The sequence below is a fragment of the Mesoplodon mirus genome (genome assembly GCF_964341445.2).
Source record: "Mesoplodon mirus genome assembly, chromosome: 18".
Taxonomy (NCBI): domain Eukaryota; kingdom Metazoa; phylum Chordata; class Mammalia; order Artiodactyla; family Ziphiidae; genus Mesoplodon; species Mesoplodon mirus.
In genome coordinates, this window is record NC_138994.1 from 61,704,691 (window position 1) to 61,726,999 (window position 22,309).

A 22,309-nucleotide genomic window follows, 5' to 3' on the forward strand; every position below is an offset into this window, starting at 1 on the left:
AACTTGCTGGTTTACAACCATAATTTAAGGAAATATATTTTTATATTTATATATATTATATATATAAATATATATAATATATATAAATAAAAAAATATATATATATATATATATTTTTTGCAGCACGCGGGCCTCTCACCGCTGTGGCCTCTCCCGTTGCGGAGCACAGGCTCCGGATGCGCAGGCTCAGTGGCCATGGCTCACGGGCCCAGCTGCTCCACGGCACGTGGGATCTTCCCGGACCGGGGCATGAACCTGTGTCCCCTGCATTGGCAGGCGGACTCTCAACCACTGCGCCACCAGGGAAGCCCCTGGAAGCTCCCAAACATTACTCTTGATACCAGTTGAAACATTAGAATTTTTAAAAACTACTCATAAGTCTCATACATTTATTTTCCTCAAAGAATGCACCTAAAGTAAACAAACATATATGCAACTAATCTCATTACTAAATGTGGGAATGCCTATGAAGCCATATTTGTGCTTTTCTTTCGAGTGTCTTCTGGTAGAATTCTTCTATAACTGTTAAGGTTGAGTTACAGAACATATAAATACATAACAATTTCTAAATAGTATTTTTATCTTAGCAAACACTAGTGTTTAACTTTTGAGAGGAAAATGCCCATTATATGTGTTGACATAAAACAGGCAGAAATCAATTTTCAAAGCATCTCTCTCTAAACAGCAAAAAAAGGATATGAGAATTTAAAAGACAACACGCTAAAAAAGTTAAGACAATTTCATATTAAACTGGTTAGAACGAATATATATTTTTTAACATTACAAGCTTTTTACATGTTTTTCAGGTAACATTAAAAGATAAATTTCTTGGTAGGGGGCAAAATTTAAGAGTATAAAGGGAAATTACTAAAAATACTTTATGTCAAGGAAAACATTTATTAAGGAAGTGACTCAAGCAATAATAATCTAAACACAGAGAAATTGTAATTTGATTAGTTTTAGGGATCAAGTAAGTATGCTCTCTATACAAATGATTTTGAATGCTGTGTGCTTACTCAGTAACTCAATAGCAAATTCCAAAATCTAAATTGCAAATACTTCCAAGAATATCTGTAAGTTTATGCAACAACCTAAAACAGTCTCATGTTCTTTATCCTTAAAGACAAAGAGGCTAGGAGACTGAACTTTATATCCTCATACTTAATTAGTGAACTAGAGTTCTTAAAAAATACAGCTTTCGGGACTTCCCTGGGGGTCCAGTGGTTAAGACTTCACCTTCCAGTGCAGGGGGTGTGGGTTCAATCCCTGGTCAGGGAGCTAAGATCCCACATGCCTCATGGCCAAAAAACCAAAACATAAAAAAATATATATTATAACAAATTCAATAAAGACTTTAAAAATGGTCCATATCTGGGCTTCCCTGGTGGCGCAGCGGTTAAGGATTTGCCTGCCAATGGAGGGGACATGGGTTCGAGCTCTGGCCCAGTAAGATCCCACATGCCGTGAAGCAACTAAGCCCGTGTGCCACACAACTACTGAGCCTGCACTCTAGAGCCCACGAGCCACAACTACTGAGCCCACGTGCCACAACTACTGCAGCCCGCATGCCTAGAGACTGTGCTCCGCAACAAAGAGAAGCCACCGCAGTTAAGTAGCCCCCACTTGCTGCAACTAGAGAAAGCCCACGCACAGCGACGAAGACCCAAAGCAGCCAAACAAAAAAATAAATTTATTTTAAAAAAAAAAAAAGATCCACATCAAAAAAAAAAATCTTAAAAAAAAATACAGCTTTCAACTGTTCCATTTCATACATAAAATACTAAAAGAGAATAATCTCTCTGCTCCCACTATTTATCTGCACTGCCCTACTTAACAGCAAGCTCTCACTTTCAGTTACCTATTTTAAGAAAAACATCACCTCCTATACTGCTAGCATATGTTTCCAATACAGTCTGATCTAGTTATAAAATGGTTTAAAATAAGCCAAGTTTGTGCATGATATAGGAGGAAAAAACTATACATTCTAAATATGGGATAAAATTTCGGAAATCCTTACAGAGGTATACCTTGCTTTATTGTACTTCGCAGATAACTGACTGCTTTACAAACTGAAGGTGTATGATAACCCTGCATCCAGCAAGTCTGTCGGCACCATTTTTTCAAGCATATGTTCACTTCATGTTTCTGTGTCACATTTTGCTAATTCTCACATTTCCAACTTTTTCATTATTATACTTGTTATGGTGATCTGTGATAAGTGATCTTTGATGTTACTGTTGCAAAAAAATTACTACTTGCTGAAAGTTCAGATGATGGTTAGTATTTTTTAAATAAAGTATTTTTAATTAAGTTATATACACTGTTTTTTTAGACATAATGCTACCGCACACTTAATAGGCTACAGTTAGTGTAAACGTAACTTTTAAATGCACTGGAAACCAAATTCTTGCGACTCGATTTATTATACGTGCTGTACTGTGGCGGTCTGGAAAAAAACCTGCAATATCTCCAAAGTATGTCTATATTAAAGGTAATCTAGTCAGAAAATATTATAGGCCAAAGCGAATGTTAGGTGATTCTGCCATACTAAATTCACAAGGGCTTGTCTTTCAAGGAGAGAGATCATCTTATAACATCACCTAATTTTTGGTACTTAGCACTTAGAAAAGTGGAGTTAAAACAAATATGTGCAACTACAATGAGACTCCAAGGTACTGTTAGGCTACTATAAAGTATTGTAGACAGTAAAATTGCTCTCCAGGAGCTTTTACTATAATAACCAAAACAAAAAGGCATGAGTGAGGCAGTATTTTACAGACGAAACCTCCAAAGATAATCTTCTATTGTAGAAAAATGTTCCTTAAGTACTGAAATTAAACAAAAGATTCTTTATTCTAAGACAGAAAATGAAAATATGCTAATAAACTTAGCTGTTCTAATAATATAACAGTTATCTATACTGCTTTAGGAGGTACTATATCTAATCTATTTTTAGCATTTCTGTTACGTCGTTACAGAAAGATGACACCCCATTTTGCTGGTAGGGAATTCAAGGCACAAAGAAGTTAAGTGACTTGTCTTAAAATCATAAACCTAGTTAAAGGGAATGTTGACTTAAAATTCTAGTCATCCTAACAACCAATTAAAAATGGATAAAAGACTTGAAGAGACATTTCTCCAAAGATACATAAATAGCCACCAAACGTGAAAAGATGCTCAACATCATTAATCATTTAGAAAATGCGGGGCTTCCCTGGTGGCGCAGTGGTTGGGAGTCCGCCTGCCGATGCAGGGGATGCGGGTTCGTGCCCCGGTCCGGGAAGATCCCACGTGCCGCGGAGCGGCTGGGCCCGTGAGCCGTGGCCGCTGAGCCTGCGCGTCCGGAGCCTGTGCTCCACAACGGGAGAGGCCACAGCAGTGAGAGGCCCGTGTACCGGAAAAAGGAAAAAAAAAAAATAAGAAAATGCAAATCAAAACGACAATGAGATAACCACTTCACACCCCTAAGGATGGCTACTACTTTTTTAAAAAGAAAAGAAGTGTTGGTGAGGATGTGGAGAAATTGGAATCCTCCTGCACTGCTCGTAGGAATATAAAATGGTACAGCCAATGTGGAAACGACTTCAGCGATTCCTCCAAAAATAAATAAAAAGAGACCTACTGTATGATCTAGAAATTCCACTTGTGTGTATATGCCCAAAAGAAGTGAAAGCAGATATTTGTACACTAATACCTACAGCAGCATTACTCACAACAGACAAAAAGTGGAAACAACCCAAACGTCAGATGCCAGGTGAATGGATAAACAAGATGTGGCACAAAACTACAACGGAGAACTATTCAGCCTCAAGAAGAAACGAAAATGCATGCTGCAACCTAGATGAGAACCTTGAGGACATTATGCTCAGTGAAATAAGCCAGACACAAGAGGACAAATACTATGTGATTCCACTTATGTAAGGTACTTAGGACAGTCAAATTCATAGCGACAGAAAGTAAAATGGTGGTTACAGGGGCTGGGAGGGGGAGAAAACAGGGAGTTATCATTTAATGGGCAGATTTTCAGTTTAGGATGATGAAAAAGTTCTGGAGATAATGTGATGGCTGCACAACAATGTGAATGTACTTAATGCCACTGAACCATACACTTGAAAAATGGCTAAAATGGTAAATTTTGTTGCGTATATTTTACCACAATGACAAAAAAAAGAATCCTATTCTATCATTGGGTTGATAAAATTTATGTAATCGGTCCTATATTTCTATTTATGTTGTGTTATCTAATAGCAACATGTTATGGTGATACTTTTAAAATTATGCACAACTTCACAATCATCCATTTTAACATTATTTGAAATAATTAACATCCCCCCAAAAAAATCCTAGTCATCCTAATTCCTAGATTTTTATTCCATCAATTCAATAGTTTTCAAATCTGTCTTTCATTAGAATCACACAGAGATCTTTTAAAAATTCCAAAGCCCAGACCACACTTCCAGGTTAATACACAGGTTATTTTTTTAATCTCTCAAGGTGATTCCACATCTGGACAAGTTTGGGAACCACTGCATTAATCTGTATTTCTGTAGCCCTCAGAGTAATTTTTTTACAGCCTTTTTTAAAAAAATATATATATATTTATTTTATTTATTTTTGGCTGCATTGGGTCTTCGTTGCTGCACGCGGGGCTTTCTCTAGTTGCAGTGAGTGGGGGCTACTCTTTGTTGTAGGGCGCTGGCTTCTCACTGTGGTGGCTTCTCTTGCTGTGGAGCACAGGCTCTAGGCACACGGGCTTCAGTAGTTGCATCATGCAGGCTCAGCAGTTGTGGCTCACGGGCTCTAGAGCACAGGCTCAGTAGTTGTGGCGCAGAGGCTTAGTGGCTCTGCGGCATGTGGGATTTTCCCAGACCCCTGCATTGGCAGGCAGATTCTCAACCACTGCGCCATGAGGGAAGCCCCCTCAGTAACTTTTTAAATTTCTTAAATTTATAAGTGTAATTTCAATATCAGGTATCCTTGCCATATCTCAATGAACAAAAGATCTATATTAAAATCCAGAATAAAACACCTTATCTGTGATTTTGTACATACTCCTGCTGACTCAGTGAACACATTACTTACATTATACAGTAAAGAATACTTAGAAAGCAATGACATATTATTCTGGTTTACAACTTCAAGTGCTCAGGAAATATAGTATCTCCCTAATATTTTTAATTTTTAAGTCTTCTGTTTTACTATTTCCAATAACTTTAAAAAGATGTAGGTACAGGAGATATAGTGGTCTACAGGGTCCACAATCTGCCTCATATTTTTCGTGCCCTATAATCCAGCTCCAATACCTGCAAGAAATACGACCTTGGACAAGTTCCTTAACCTCCCTGTGCTTCAGATTTATCAACTGTAAAACTGGAGTAATAGGTCGTTTTGAGAATTGATTTAATACATATTAAGCCCTGATTTCAAACACTGCTTGGCCAGTTATGCTCATTCCCTTCTCCCCTTCAGAAAAAAAATTTCTCTATTATGGTTCATATCTAAAAGCAATAGTTGAAAAAGACAGATTTGTATGAATCTCTAAGAATCACAGTAAGAAATGATAGTAAGAAAAGCTTAATGGGGAGGAAAAAAGAGAGAGAAAAAAGTCTTTCTTAGCACTTCATTTTTTCTCTCATTAATGTTTCTGGAAAGCATGAGCATGTGGAAAACTGGCCATGCAAACCCTAATGACTCAAGCATCACAGAGAAATTTCATGGGTCCTAAGTACTATTATACCACCACTTAAGACTTCAGAAATAGGATGCGTAATAATCTTGATGACAGACATTAATAAGAGACTAGCAAAGACAGGCTAAAAGGAGGAAAAACAAGACAGTAACTACGCCCAACTTGGCAAACAGTGGATACCTTGACATAAGATGCAAGTTCCCCCCACTTCTGAGATTCTAGAGTACACTCACAATTTAGCATACAATCCCAAGAGTGTCCGTAAGCCAGAGAGAAGAGATCGTTTACCAATAAGCACCATCAAGCCCGGCTGGGCTTCAAGCCCTAGAACTGCGTTGTTAATGCAAACCTATATACAAATGACTATTCAGCACTTGTCAATGTGACCAGACAATGCCGAGGTGTACTCTAAGTACAGAATGCATATTAGATTTCAAAGACTTAGTTAAAAAAAAAAAAAGGAAAAAGAAAATACCTCGTTCATATCATCTTTATATGTAATTACATGCTGAAATATCTTAGATTTTTAGGTTAAATATATTAAAATTAATTTCACTTTTTAAAAAACTTTCTTTAATGTGCCTACTACCAGATTTAAAAACACATATGCGACTCACATTATATTTCGACTCACATTATATTTCTATTAGACAGTGCTACCTTAGAAGACAAGAAGAAAGGAACTGAGTCCTTAGAAAACATAACAGTGATAGCTCTTAGCTTCCCTAGAAGTTGAGGGTTTCAGAGGTACTGAGGAACCCAACCAAAGGACATCCTAAAGCTATATAAAATGGCTACTAATATACCACCTTAAATCTTGTGGTGCTTATATTTAATTAAAATGGAGATAAAGAGACTGTGTAAAAGCCACAGGTGTGGCAGAAGATAAACAGAGCTTTATGGTGAAATTTATAGTCTTTCATTTACTGCCAAAAATAAAACAAAAAAACCTTGACTAACTTCTTTCGTGATGCTCCTAAGGTATTATTTTAATTATAAGTGTAAAGGCTCTGGTGGAAGCAATACCATCCAAAAGAACTTTCTGCAATGATAGAAATATTCTCGACCTACACTACCCAATACAATAGCCAGCAGTCATAAGAGCATTTGAAATGTGGTCTGCACAACTGAGGAACTGAATTTTTATTTTTTCAATTAACTGAAATTTAAATAGCTACAACTGGCTGGTGGCTACTATAGTAACAGCACAGTTCTAAATAAAACTGGCCAGGTTCCTGACCAATCACCATACTAAAGCCTGCGACTTCAGAGCTATGCACATACATAGGGCTTCCAGTCAGCATTTTAGTGCCCAGGAGTCTTAAGAGTAGAAAAGGAGGTAATTCAGACATTCAGGATCTCAAAAACATTACTCCTTATGCACTTCAGGAAACTACAGGTAGATGGGCACTACCAAAACAGTAAGACAAAAAAGAAAACATGAGATCCAGAAAATAAGGGATCCAACACAGACAAAAAGGCAAAGAGAATTCCCAAGATGACTGCTGTGAAACAGCCCTTATAGAACAAGAAGTCCAGACTGGAAGAGAACAATGAAGGGCTCAAATAGTGATATTGAGAGAGAGAGGGAGGGAGGGAGAGGGAGGGAGGGGGAGAGAGGAAGGGGGAGAGAGAGAGAGAGAGAGAGGGGAGGGAGAGAAAGAGAGAGAGGGGGAAGGGAGGAGGGAGGGGGAGAGAGGGGGAAGGGGGAGGGGGGAGAGAGAGAGGGAGAGAGGGGGAGAGAGGGGGGAGGGGGAGAGGGAAGGAGAGAGGGAGAGAGGGAGGGAGGGAGAGAGAGGGAGAGAGGGAGGGAGGGAGGGAGAGAGAGGGAGAGAGGGAGAGAGGGAGGGAGAGAGGGAGGGAGGGAGGGAGGGAGAGGGAGAGGGAGGGAGAGAGAGGGGGAGAGGGAGAGAGGGGGAGAGAGAGGGAGGGAGGGAGGGAAGAAACGAAAAGATTACACATACTCCTTAAAGGTTGGGAAGGGAGATTTATACTTCTGGTACATAACCTAGGGGCAAATTACCAATAAGTACATAGATCAGGGCTCAGCAAACTTTATGTGTAAAGAGCCAGAGAAATATTTTAGGCTTTGTGGAGTCATCTGTCTCTTGTCACAACTATTCAATTCTGCTGTAGTGTGAAAGCAGGCATAAAATAATCCAAATGAAGGAACAGGACTGTGTTACAATAAAAATTTTATTTACAGAAACAGGTGGCAGGCTATATTTGCCCTGTGGGGTGGTAGTTTACCAGCCCCTGACATAGATAATTAAGTGAAAAAAGAGATAATCATTAACACTGGGGAAAACAAAATTATAGACAGGAAATGGAATGTAATCTTAATATACCAAATGGCTCACTGAAAATAATATTTATAAAATTATAGTAATAGAAACAATAGGCATTGTTTTTACCAAATCTCATAACTATATTGGCAAGATAAGGGAAAAAAGAGAAGGGAAGAGGCAAGAGAGTATATAGGTATGCCGATGTCTAAGCATCTGGGGTAGTTAGATAGCTAAACCATTAATAGAAAGTCAATAGATTAAATCCTGAATAACTGAAATAACAGAAAACTCAGGAATCAGCATGGTATTTGCTTATAAGTTTTTAAATACATAAATTAAAAAAGACAGTTAAAAGAATTAAAAGGGACTGCCCCTGAGGAGCGCATCTAGTAGCTAGGCTCAGGATTATAGCATTTCATTTTAAATCTTGCTAATCAGCTTGACTTCTTAAAACTATATAAATATATACAGTGAACACTGCTAATTGCCTACCTGATACTTATTCCCCCTTCTCTAATTAACTGCCTACCTAGTATCTATTCTCCATTTCTTCTTACTAACCAGAGCCTTAGTTTGCTCAGAGTGGCAATGTTCCCATATAAAAAAATATTTCTCTCAGTAGTATAGCCAATTAAACGTCAGCTAAAGTTTCCAGAAAAGAATCTACTTTCTGATCCAAGGGTCACCCCTTCTCACTTCCTCCCTCCCTTCCTCTTCCTGCCTGGTATCCACTGTGAGTGAGGTTTGCAGATGCAACACTTACTGGGACCATGAGGATAAAACCCAAAGGCTAAAGATGAAAGAGCAGAAAACTCGAGGGAACCTTAGTTTTGATGACGTTATTGAACAGATTATCTACCTCCAGACTCCTTGCTATTGAGAAAAATCAATTCCTAAATAAGCCAGGTAGTTAGGTTTTCTGTCATTTGCAACTGAATGCACTCCTAACTTGTAAGATTAATTATTCTGTTGACAATAAAGGTTTATTTTAATTTTCAGAGAGAAAAAAATGAAAGAGTCTTGATTTCTCCAGGCTTACCTCGTCATCCATTCCACTGAAACTAATAAGGGAAGTCTGAAAAAATTTCGGGTGCACATGAAAAAAGATGTGCACGTGACGTAAAAAAATGACATCTCGACAATGATTACAATCACAGCCAGTACTTCATATCCTCACATCTTTTAGGGAAAACTAATACATTTCCTTCATTTTCTCTTTTTCCCACATCCCATCTTACTCACCACTCTTTCATCTCTCTTGAAGTCTCACTAATTCAACAACTGCTTGGGACTAAATCTTCTAACAGATCGTGCCTTATGTTATTTAAATCAGAGAACTGTAGTAACCTAAAGCTTTTAACACTACAGGTCTTAAAGTCTTCTGTGCATCTGTAATTATCCTAAAAATTAAGTGTCCTAAATTTGCCTAATTCAAAGTTGAAGAAAACTGAAAAACACCCCAAAAGTAAACATGTCTTATATAGAAAATTACAAATTTAAATTACTTTGAGCAAAAAGAGGTTTGAGAATGAGGATTACCTCAACCCAAAACATGACTACAGATCACCAGCTAAAAACAAATATTAATACTGCTTAATTTTAACAGAGTACCATGACTGTATTTCCACTAGTACTAAAAAAGTATACTTCAATGCCTAAGTCTCTGCTTTCATCCCACTTTTTTTCTACCATCCCAAATCAAAACTTAGGCCACTGCATTGACACACAGCCTATCCTCACTGCAAGAATATTATTCAAACGTGTAAAAGGAAGAATGAAGGGGTCAAAGAAAACTAAATACTTAGAGTACTTTTTGCAAAAATTAACCTCCTGAATATGTCTGCAAGATACTAGTTTGTTTTAGCACACATTTTCTATAAACTCATTAAAATTAACAAGCCTAAAGAAATATCAAGTAAGAGTTTAAATAAGATAGCTTACCTTTTATTTATAGGTTTTTCATCTTTTTCATAAGGCTTTACAAACCACTTGCCAATACGTACAAAGTTCCGGTTCATTAAACACCGTTCCAACAGATTGTGAACTGCTTTGAAAAGCAAAGTACGGCATTCATAGGAAAGTCCATTCTCCCACACTCCATCTTCCTCTTCTATAAAAGAAATGAAAGAAACAAAAGGTAACACTGTGGCACTATATCTACTTAGAGCTAAGTAAAAAGTGTGATAGTTTAATCCCTAAATTCATAAACCCTACTTCACCTCAGAATAGTGAGCTACAATCACTTTGGTATCTCTCTAGACATTAAAATATCAGGTTTCAAAGCTACTCTATACAGAATAAAAGGCCAAAGTGCCATGTATTCTATTAAATTACCAGAAAATTATTTTTTTAATAATTTAAATTATTTTTAAAAAGGCAATGATATACTGCAAACAGACTGATTTCATTTCTGTATAAATGAAAAGGACATTTGTATAACCAAGGGAAATATTACACATTCTACACCTAAGATGCCAATTTCTAAGCTGGCTCACTTGTTAGTTACTTTACAAAACTGACCTTGCCAAAAAAACTAGACAGTTAATAATTAAACTCAAAATATTTTATGTCCATCAGCATTCTAATCCATGACTCAACTATAAAAATAAGTGATGGATAAAAAGGAAGCTTTTGGCAAAGAGCCCAACAAGCAGTGCATTATTAGCCACCTTAGGTCTCATTACAACCAAATGATTCCCATGTTTACTATTCAGTATAGGATTCTCTACTTGGGGGGAGAAACTTAAAAATTTAAAGACAAATTTTAAATGGCACATCTGATATAAAGTTATAGCAATCTTCGCTAACTATACAGCCTCAATTTTTCCAGCAAATCTATTAACCACCCAAGTGAAGTTACCAAAACAAAAAAACCAATAACAAAAAAAATGCAGTCAGGGCTTCCCTGGTGGCGCAGTGGTTGAGAGTCCGCCTGCCGATGCAGGGGACGTGGGTTCGTGCCCCGGTCCGGGAAGATCCCACATGCAGTGCAGTGGCTAGGCCCGTGAGCCATGGCCGCTGAGCCTGCGCGTCCGGAGCCTGTGCTCTGCAACGGGAGAGGCCACAACAGTGAGAGGCCCGCGTACCGCGCGCAAAAAAAAATTGCAGTCATTTTGATGTAAGTATGGATGTAGTTCAGAAAAAAAAACTTTTTACTCTCTATCCATCTCATACCTATAACAAAGCATCCAAGGAATCCTACTATAAATGATAGCTACTACAGTCAGCATTTTAACTGTTGTAATATTTTAAACTGCTATTTCAAATATAATTTAGTATCCTTTTATAACTTCTATAACTTTATAAACATTTTATAAATATGGGTCTTCTTTCAATTTAAGTAAAAATAATCTTTCTTAATTAAACACTAAAAATGTATATAACATTCCAATAGAAAAATAATAAACTAAGATGCTTTTGAATAAAAGCAGAGACACATATTAAGAGTGACACATGGTTTATATTCATAACTTACAAAACAAATGGGCAGAATAAACATTAACTCAAAAGCATGACAGTGGACTTTAACTGCACTAGAAATTTGTGCCACTACAAAGGTTAATGTTGATTTTATGTTGTCCTTTAAAGTGTTTCTTAAATTATAGTTGAAGTCTTTCAAATAAACTAATTGTGTTTTTTCCAAAAAGGTAAGCTCTTAAAAAATGAGGTAAGCTTTAGAAAATTACAATACTTGAGAGTTGAAATAATTTTTAAATCATTAATAATAAACAGAGAAAGTTCTTCACATTCTACTATATTACAGACATCCTTATCTACTTCCATTTAAAGCCAAAATTTTACAAGTTTCACTTTATTAAAGAACACAGGCTAGAAGAAAAGGGAAGTGGCACATAGTGATTTCACTTTATTTAAAAGGTCTAGATCACAAGCATATCTGTGAGTTGCTGAAAGAAAAAAAATGAATCTTTTGCAATCTGCTTTCAGCCTAATCAGGTTCTATTATTTCAAAATTAAATACCTACAACATTAAGAGTTTTATCTAAAGTTATGTGATTTATGATTACTAAAAGTACACATATTCTTAATTCCAAGAGAATTATGCCGGAATTCTTCACTTCTTCATAACCTATTTAGTGTACTTTTATTTTTATTGCCTTTTACCTCAAAAATTCTTACCTTCTAGGAAGCACAATGGAGTAACATTTGTCATACGTAAGTAGCCCCTACCAAAATCTTTTTTCTGACTACTTCTAAGTTTTAAACCAACAAAGAGCCAAGGCACACAGTTACCATTACATTTCAAAGTTGTACAGTCACTATAAACTTCAAATATCAGAAAATTATTCACTTAAAACTTGAGACTGAATTTACCTTCTTCCCCAAAAGAGTAAATTAAAAATGTTTAGAATAGTAAGTAATACGACTGTATTACATAAATACAATTTATATAAATTTTCACATAAAATTCTGAATATTTTATGGTTTTATTTTTAAAAATCTATTTCAGTTAAACCTGTACTTAAATAGTTTAAGAATACTAAATATAGTTTAGAAAATTAACCAGTATTAATATTCAAGCATTTCTCCCTCATTGCTCTTAATTTTTTTGTCTAGAGAAACTCAGGTGAACTTACTACTCATTTTACATTATACCCTCAAATGCCCACAATGCTCATTAACACTAAATGGGAGTTACGCATAAAACAAACAGACCACTTGTTAGGATTTTCTAAGGCCAACAAATATCTTGAGTATATCTTCACCTATATGGTAGGTAACTAAGCAACCATTACAAAAGTAACATAATTTCATTTTTCATTGCTGAGGAAATAATAATTCCTAATAACATTCAATGAAAAGCTTGAAGGGTTTTTTTTTGGGGGGGGGTGTCACTTAGCAACAAGAAGCCTACTGAGCCAAGCTTCTATCTTGATATTATAACCATAATAAAAGTACTTCTACATGTTGTATTCAGAGATATAAAAAGTGAAATGGTGGGATTAAGACTCCGTGCTCCAATGCAGGGGGCCCAGGTTCGATCTCTGGTCAGGGAACTAGAACTAGATCCCACATGCCGCAACTACGCAACTAAAGGAGCCCACATGCTGCAACTAAACGATTCCCTCAGAGCTTCCCTGATGGTGCAGTGGTTAAGGATCCGCGTGCCAATGCAGGGGACACGGGTTTCATCCCTGGTCCAGGAAGATCCCACATATCAGGAAGCAACTAAGCAACTACGGAGCCTGTGCTCTAGAGCCTGTGAGCCACAACTACTGAGCCTGTGTGCTGCAACTACTGAAGCTCGCAAGCCTAGAGCCTGTGCTCCGCAACAAGAGAAGCCACCACAGTGAGAAGCCCTCGCACCGCAACAAAGAGTAGCCCCCGCTCGCTGCAACTAGAGAAAGCCCGCGGGCAGCAACAAAGACCCAACGCAGCCAAAAATAAAAGAAATAAAATTTAAAAATAAATAAAAGATTCCCTCATGCCACAACTAAAGATCCCGCATGCCGCAACTAAGACCCAGTACAGCCAAATAAATAAGTATTTTTTTAAAAAAGTGAAATGGTACAACGAAGCCACCCAAGACATAGTGATATGCACCTCTTACATTAATTAATATAAGTTCTTGAATCTCAACACCAGTATTATAACAGAGAAGGGAGGGAGGAGGAACACATGGCAAATCTTTACCTAGCTCTTTTGAACTTAATCAACCATAGCCTAATGGAAAAAGTCTGCTTAATGTATTTAAATAAATGTTTTCCTCCTCTTGTATCTGTATCCCCAGAGAAAACAGTTTCAATTCTGTGTTTTTAGTACTGTTCCATTACCCTTAGCATTAGAACTCTTAATCGTCATTACTTGAAAAAATTTTACAAAGTATTTGAAGAAAACAATGCATAAGTTCAAATGCTAAATTTGATTTCCATAAAAAAATTTTTTCTGAGGATATGTATTATAGTGATGCAAAAGTATGTGATAGGTCATCAAAATAATTCTCCATGAGTGGGGGAAAAAAAAACAAAAAAAGTTGATATACCTAGCACTTGTACTCAGTTTTCTCAAAACTGACATCTTTAAATATCTCCACAGCGGTAAGCCAGTAAAAAAGGAATCTTTTCCTAAGTAAGTCTGCCAAACTATTAAAATGCAACATGCACTAATGAATAATAAATGGGCCAAAAATGATCACTGTAGAAAATACTGTGTATTTCTTGAAAGAATAAAGAGAAATGTTTAAATGTGTAGCTCAGTGTCTGTCTTGAACAACAACTGCCCATTCATAAGCTATTCATTCAACAAATATTACTGACAGCCTTAAACTGGCAGCATTATTGATCAGCAAAACCTGACAAATTTTGGTTTAAAAGAAGCCCAATATGCTAACCTTTGATTTGAAGCCTTAAAAGACACACTTTCTTGCTCAAAATGGATAGTACACAAAAAAGCATGGCTAACAAAGTTGTCCCTAGAGACTAGCAAACATAAAAAGCTGGGTCACAAGTAAATTATGGAACAGAAGACAGAAATGAATTAACTCTCTTCGGCTACCTGGGGAACAAAACAATTTTTTAGTTTGGCTGACACTAAACTCCTATATTTGGCTGCTATTTATCTATTTGTCAACCTTGTTAAAGCTGCCACTTAAGCTTAAATTCCACTGTAATTAATATCCTTCAGGGCTTCCCTGGTGGTGCATTGGTTAAGAATCCACCTGCCAATGCAGGGGACACGGGTTCAAGCCCTGGTCCGGGAAGATCCCACATGCCGCAGAGCAACTAAGCCCGTGAGCCACAACTACTGAGCCTGTGCTCTAGAGCAACGGGAGAAGCCACCGCAATGAGAAGCCTACGCACAGCAACGAAGAGTAGCCCCCTCTCTCTGCAACTAGAGAAAGTCCGTGCACAGCAACAAAGACCCAATGCAGCCAAAAATAAATTAAAAAAAAAATCCTTCAGTAAAAGCATCCAAAATTAAATTCTAAGACTAAACGATGGCCTGTTTAGTTTGACACTATTTACAATGAAATTCTGTTATGATGAAAAGTATTTGGACATGTTGCTGAAATCCCATATATATACCACAGGAGCCAGGAAAAATAAATATTTTTAGCCTGGACTGATTCTGTTTTTTCAGTTCTCAAGGTATCAGTTTTCTCAAAGAGTCTTATCACATTCTAGCTACTATGATTTTCTTTTTAAGATGCAAACCTCAGAGAGGGAGCAGTTGTTTTTATTTTTGTTTCAAGGGAAAAACTAAAAGCCAATGATGACAGCAATAAAATTCAAAAAAAGGTAAGGCACAGAATAAAAATACCCACAAAACTCTTCTCCTTCGAGAACACACTAATGATAGTGAAACAACCTTGCTCTGAAGCAAACTAACAGTACACTTAAAAGAACCAATATAAAGACTTTTGACCAGAGGAATTAAGCTAAAATTTTCCCACCACCACATTTACATCTCTATCACACAACCACTGAACGAGGGCCGCTACAAAGTTTAAATTTAAAAAAATTAAAATTTGGGGCTTCCCTGGTGGCACAGCAGTTAAGAATCCGCCTGCCAGTGCAGAGGACACAGGTTCGAGCCCTGGTCCGGGAGGGTCGCACATGCTGCGGAGCAACAAAGCCCGTGAGCCACAACTACTGAGCCTGCGCTCTGGAGCACGTGCTTCGCAACGAGAAGCCACCGCAATGAAGAGTAGCCCCCGGTTGCCGCAACTAGAGAAAGCCCGCCTGCAGCAACAAAGACCCAACGCAGCCAAAAATAAATAAAAATAAAATAAATTTATTTTTTTAAAAAATTAAAATTTAAAAGGTTGTAATGAAAGAGGAGTTCTGTTCTCCAATCCTTTTTCTATCAAAACATATGGATACTGATCCAACTATCCATTTTTACTTTTGGCAAAAAGCGAAAGAAAAAAAAAGTGTTTGGCTTTGGGATTCAAGGGACATTATGAACAAATTATCTTTCTGGAATGTTAACAGTTAGGCCAGTACTAGTTAGCACAAATCCTGACCCAAAAATCAGCAAGTCTTTGCAAATTACTAAATAGTATCGACTACTGCTACAAAACAAGTAACTGAGAGTTAAAGTATGTATCAAATCAGATCTGGTTTGCTGTAACAGACTTTTACCAATTAGCAATAAAACCAATTTACATTCTATTTCTACATATCAGCAAATCTTGAAAGGGAGGTGGCGACCCAAACATGTGCTACATGTAAAAGGCAGGCAGAAATTTAAAAGGCACTATGGAGCCTGACCGAACTCTTCAGAACTATCAAGATCATCAAAAATAAAGCGAGTCTGAGAAACTGTCACAGTCTAGAACAGTTGAAGGAAACATGACAACTAAATGTAATATGGTATCTTTGATAAGATCATAGGATAGAAAAAGGACATTAGGTAAAAATAAAAGAAAACCAAAGAAAGTATCAATTTTAGGTAATACCAATGTATCAATATTGGTTCATTAGCTGTGAAAAATGTACATTTTGATGGAAGATGTTAACAATAGAAGAAATTGGGTGAGGGCTGTTATTCAGGAACTCTATACTATCTCTAACTTTTATGTAAATCTAAAACTATTTTAAAACAAAAAGTTACTTTTAAAAAATACACTATGGATGACACAAAGGAGATTAAGGGCGTTAAGCAAAGGCAACTCTGTACTTTTATTACTGAGTTAGTAAGAAAAACTGAGAATTCTAATCTGCAAAAAGGAATGCCTCCCTCCTTCCCTCACCAACAAGAGGGGCACCATTATCACCATAATCACAAACATTTCAGTCACAAGATGTGGTAGGTGCCGAAGCAAACAGAAGGACACTGCCTGCGAAGAGCAGGCTGAAACTAAATTAACCAGCTTTTTGTTACCACCTGGGTCCTTCCGGTTCCCCTTTCCTCACTACTACACCTCCACTTGGAACTCAGGATTGCCTCCTGCAGCTGATGCCACCCCTACTGTCCAGCTGCTCTCTTCTCAGGGGAGCTTAAAAGAAGGGGATAGAGTGCCACAGATGGGAAGAAATGAAAAAGGGGTTAGCTAGAGAGACAGAGGCAGACTAATTACCCCAAAAGGGAGGCAGACGGTGTCCCTGGAGCAAACAAAAGGGCGCGACAAATATACTCTATCTGCAAAGACCTTATTATTCTCTAAGATATGTCTGATTTAGGTAAAAACATTCTAAAGTAAATGACAAGTTAAAAAAAAAAAGCTAAAACATTATAAAAATACCATTGGCTACACCACCTGTTTAAAACAGTTCAGGACAGACTTGGAACAGTGAATATGATTACATACAACTACTAATATATTTTTCTTTACTACTTCAATTGCTTTCACTCTGATAAATCCTTAGTATTCAATGGCATTCAGCAAAATCTGACAAGTAAAGCCTAATCTTCCAAAATTACTTTCATTATGTTCAAATCAATATTTTAAGGTGTTGGTATTACCATTTTTAAGAAAATATGCTAAAAAAACCGTTAAACTAGAGAAGAAATTTTTTTTTATATAACTGAAGTTTCAGGAGAAAACATATTTAAACACATAACATGAAACATCGAAAAAAAAATACCCACCTAATATTTTAATATACATCGAAACAGCTTACATTTAACTTTAATTTTATTTTAATTTTACTGATTTGCTCATAAAATTATTTCTCTAACTTTTCAGATTATGATCCCATGTCCCACTGTAAAAGCTAACAAGTTAGCACTGTTTCATATCAAAGACACTCTCTGATGGAACAGTACCTAAAATAAAAGTATCACTTTCCAAGAATAAGAAAATTAACATATGCCTTCATATGTTAATAATGTAACAGCCACAAATAAAAATAATAAAGTAACTATATGCCTGGGGGAAAAAAACACGAGAAAGTTACAACATTTCTAGATCCTCTACAACTGTTTACACATTCATACAGAAGACAGCAGTGGCAGAACTGACTCAAAGATGAGCTACACTTGGCTTCCAAAGTATTTTATGACTCTGCTAGGAAATGCTCCCCAATTCCATTTTTCTTAAGTTAATTCATGTAACATGCCTTTCTTGGGCCCTGTCTGCCAGAAATTCATGAGAAAGCTGGGTGGTAAAAGAATAAAGTTATTCAAGGCTTAAAAAAACTGCCATAATATGCATAATTTTAAGTAAAATAAAATAACCCCAGTGAACTAAAACATGAAGCTGAATTTTTATCTGGTTTCATACTCAACAATGTTCCACCAAAAAATCTTAATTTTTAATACAAATGTTTTTAAGAAAAGTATACAACATTGCTATATAGTCAGTTAGAAATAACTTGCTTTCACCTGACAAGTCATGGTGAATAAGGTCGGCAAAATTGGGGTCTTCGCCCCACCAAAATATCCACAATTCTCTTCTTCCAGGCCTTTGATCTCGCCGCCAAACACCAAGGACGTCTGCCTTCAGGCAGCGACTAAAACTGCTCAAAATGGGGTCTTCCTCTGTCACCGGGAACAGAATGGGGGCAGAAGTTGGGCCTTGCCATACATATCTTTTCCATTTAATTCCCGTCAAGTCAGCCTGAAGAAAAGAAAGCATGATTTTTTTTATTACTGCGTATTCACTCAAAATCCAAAGTACTCACTATTAAAGTCCCTTATTTCATTAAGACATTACAATTTTTCAACATATGCTTACGATATTAAAGCAGACTGACAAAAGAAATGCTTATTCTGATAATTCAGCAACCAAAAATTAAAGGAAAAGAACAAAGACAGTTAAAAAATTAATACTGACATGTCACTGAATAGCAAGTCAATAAATGTGTGTCCCAAGGAGAAATAAAAGAAACTTAACAATGTTAAATATAAACATGTACTTTAACGCTGCACACTGAGTAAACATTTACTCTCTGTCCTAAATTCTGTTCTAACTGGTTACATTTGTTTCTTGGTGTCAAACTTATAACAAAATTAACTTTTAAAGATTCATCATTCCATGTTTATAGAAGTCATGGCTCTAATGAAATCTGAACTACATTTTAAAAAAATCTTGTTAAATCTTTACACATCCCTTTTAGGAAAAGTCAAATAGCTGCTCACAAAGAACCGTCAGATTTGTGCTAGTCTTATCTTCAAAGAACCTGATCCTAAAAGTACCAAAAATAGACTGAGTTGGAGAAGACAGAAACATAAAACCCGTTTGTCTTATTACATCTGAAGAGATGCTGATTAATGGATATTGTACAAGAAAACATTTTAGAAGGGGGAAAGGCATTAAAGAGCTCAATTTAGCATTGTGAAAGAAATTCATCAGAGCGAATTCAGTAACTCTTTAATCTAACTTAAAGGTGCAAAGCCTAAGGTGCCAAAATTGAAACTGCTGATACACGACTGGCAGTTTATACTTGCCAACTAGTTGGGCTCCGCCCACTCAATTCACTTACCTATCACACACTCTCTTAATATTTCTCATAGGACAGGGAAAACGAAAAAAGAAAGTTACGGAAACTTTAAATCATTTATGAAGCTAAGCTACTATCTAATTGAAGACTGAGTTTTGCAACAGTTGGTACTTTTGAAACTCTTTATTGGATGTTCCCAGACCTGGGCCAACCTACACAATTCTCTTCCCTACATCCAGCTTCCCCTGACTTTTCAATAAAAGGAGGAGCAGCCTCCTCAAAACACTCTAAAAACGCAGGCAGAACAAATATAAAAACATTTAGTACAGAACCACAGCACCTCCTCCACCAGCCCGCTCCACTCTCACACAAACATAATGTTCTAATAAAAGCAAGACGGCCAGAAATTGTCAAAATGGCAAACTCTTTTCAGAGTTTAAAAGAGAAAACGTATGAAATGGCATTTACTGTACTTTACACAGAGTCTGAAGTCACCCAAGGAAGAAACTAACCCCCTACAGTTTGACTCATATGAAAAAACGCAAAACGAAAAGAGTGCTTAAGTTCCGGGGTCCTGTTTACTGGGAGAAACCAAATGACCAGAGTGAGGCAGTGGGAGAACGGGCGATAGTGGAAAGTGGGAGGAGGGGGTACATGGTCAACAAGGAGAAAAGCAACAGTTAAGCAAGAAACACAGAGGGAAATGCTAGCGTCCTGCCAGATAAGGAGCCCAAGTTGAAGACAAGACTACGGTGAGGAAAAAGGAGTCGGAAACAAGAAAAAAAGGCCGACACTCCTAAAACAGAGCCCAGGACGGCGGGGGTGGAACGCGTCTCCGGGCTGGTGCGGAGCTCGCCGCGGCGCCGGCTCCGGCTGGGCCTCGCCCGGGGACTTGGGCATCTGGATCCGACCCGGACCCCCTCCCCCACGGCCCAAGGGCGCACCTCGCGGCCCCTCCCCCACCGCCCACTCGCCGCGGCCCCCGCCCGGCACTCACCAGGCAGAAGAGGTTACAGTGACAATCTTCCAGGCTGGCCCCGTTCGGCACGAAGGAGGAACTCATCGTCCCTCACAGCAGCCGCCGCCGGCGCCACAACCCACCATCCGCCATTACCGCCGCCTCCGACCAGAGAGAGAAACACAGACACCGGGGAGGGCGGGGGGGTGGTGGTTGGGGGGGGCGGTGGAAGAGGAGGCCGCCGGGCCGCCAGCCCTCTCCACCCACCCCCCCGCCGCCGCGAGCAGCCCCCGCCGCCCGGCCGGCACCCAGCCGCCCGGGGCCGAGGGCCGGAGGCGGGAGGGCCGCGCCGCGTTCGCCCCGCAGGCCGGACTGAGGCCGCCGCGGAGCCCGCGGACGCTCGTCCCTCTCTGGGGGACAGAGGGGATGTGTGCCCCTGCCACAAGAAAAAATAATAAATTACACAATAAATAATTAAAATCGAGTCCGAGAGGGCAGAGCCCAAGCCCTGGGGGGTTCTCCCGGGCAGAGAGGCGCCCGCAGAGGGGCGGGAAGGACGAGAACCGGGAGAGAAGCCGAGGCCCCCGGCCCGGCAGCGGCGATGTCCTTAAGCCCAGAGTCTCCTCTGACGGAGGTAGTGGCGGCGTCTGCGGGCTCAGACCATTCTCTGGCTGTGTCTTCGTGTCGTCCCTGAGCCAAGCCGGACCAGCGTCCGCTCTCCTGCGGCCTCACCGCCGGGACGCCGTAGACTCCCCCATTTTGTGGGCCCAGCGGGCGGTGTTTTTCCCCCTTTAATCCGAATTCACGGGTTTTCCCTTCGCTTTAATGGCGGCCACAGGGACCAGCTCGCCCTCTCTGCTCGCCCATTGGCCGCCTGAAGGTCACATGGGCCCGGGTCTCCGTGGGGAGGAGGAGAGAGGAGGGAGCGAGGGAGGGCCGGGAAGCTTTCAGCAGAGGCGGTGAGCCCAGGGGCACGGGGTAGCCAGCTGGTGGCCACTAAAATAGCGCCATCTGCTGGGTGCCCCGGCCAGTGTGAGATGACCCGGGCCCTGGCGCGATCTTTCTCCTTGCCGGAGAATTTACAGTACAAGAGGGTTCACATCACAAATCTGAGAATTACGTTGAAATCAGTTTGAATTCTTTGGAAGAGAAAGTGTTGCAAAAATTCCAAGCCATTCTCATTTATTCCACAAGGCCGTGGGGTACAGAGCAAACCCCTGGGCTTGGGAGTCAGATGATCTGAGAGAGGATTCGGTCACTTGAAAGCTGTGATGTTAAGAAACATAAACGAAACAATATAGCCTTTGGTTACCAGCCTGGGAGTTAGAGCCACCCTACCTGGGTTCGAACTTCGAGCGAATCACTTACCTTTCTGTGTCTCAGTTTACTCATCTGCGAAATGAGGAAAACATATCCCCTACCTCACAGGTTGTTGTGGTGATTAACACAAAGAAATCACGTAGCCCAGTGCCTGGCACAGATAAACACTGTTTGGAGTTATCTATTATTGTTGTCATCATTAGGTGCGGCTATTGTGAGGAATAAGTGAACCAGTGTATCTAAAGTGCCCACTAGAGTGTCATCTCCGTGAGAACCGGGACTTACTTTGGTTCACCGCTGCATCTCTAGTGTCTAAAACAGGTTCCTAGCACACAGTAGATGCTTGATAGATGTAAATTTGCAAATGAATGAATGGTAAAAAGTAGGAGTCAAATAAAATGTTAGTTCCCTTTCCCACAAAACATTTAGTTCTTGACTGGATTACACTTCAACATAGGAGCGCAAACATTTTTTGCCTGAGAGTTTTAGCTGGGAGAGAAGGAGAGAGAAAGAAAGGAAGGGGGGAAGGAAGGAGGGAGGAAGAAGTAAAGGTGATTCAAAAAATTGGAGACATCAGGACTTCCCTGGCGGCACAGTGGTTGAGAGTCCGCCTGCCGATGCAGGGGACACGGGTTCGTGCCCCGGTCCGGGAAGATCCCACATGCCGCGCAGCGGTTGGGCCTGTGAGCCATGGCCGCTGAGCCTGCGC

The 22,309-nt window shown here is 39.1% G+C and overlaps 1 protein-coding gene across 1 annotated transcript in view; it reads right to left on the minus strand.

Annotated features, from left to right (window-relative positions):
• MED13 (mediator complex subunit 13) overlaps window positions 1-21,130 on the minus strand; it is a 93,849-nt gene extending 72,719 nt beyond the window's left edge. The window contains exons 1-3 of the mRNA XM_082603166.1: window positions 20,320-21,130; window positions 18,265-18,499; window positions 9,919-10,087 (exon numbers count right to left, since the gene is read on the minus strand). Coding sequence (XP_082459292.1) covers window positions 9,919-10,087; window positions 18,265-18,499; window positions 20,320-20,385 — 470 coding nt within the window. The 5' untranslated portion in view covers window positions 20,386-21,130. The remainder of the gene's footprint in view (window positions 1-9,918; window positions 10,088-18,264; window positions 18,500-20,319) is intronic.
• Between the last annotated feature and the right edge of the window lie 1,179 nt (window positions 21,131-22,309).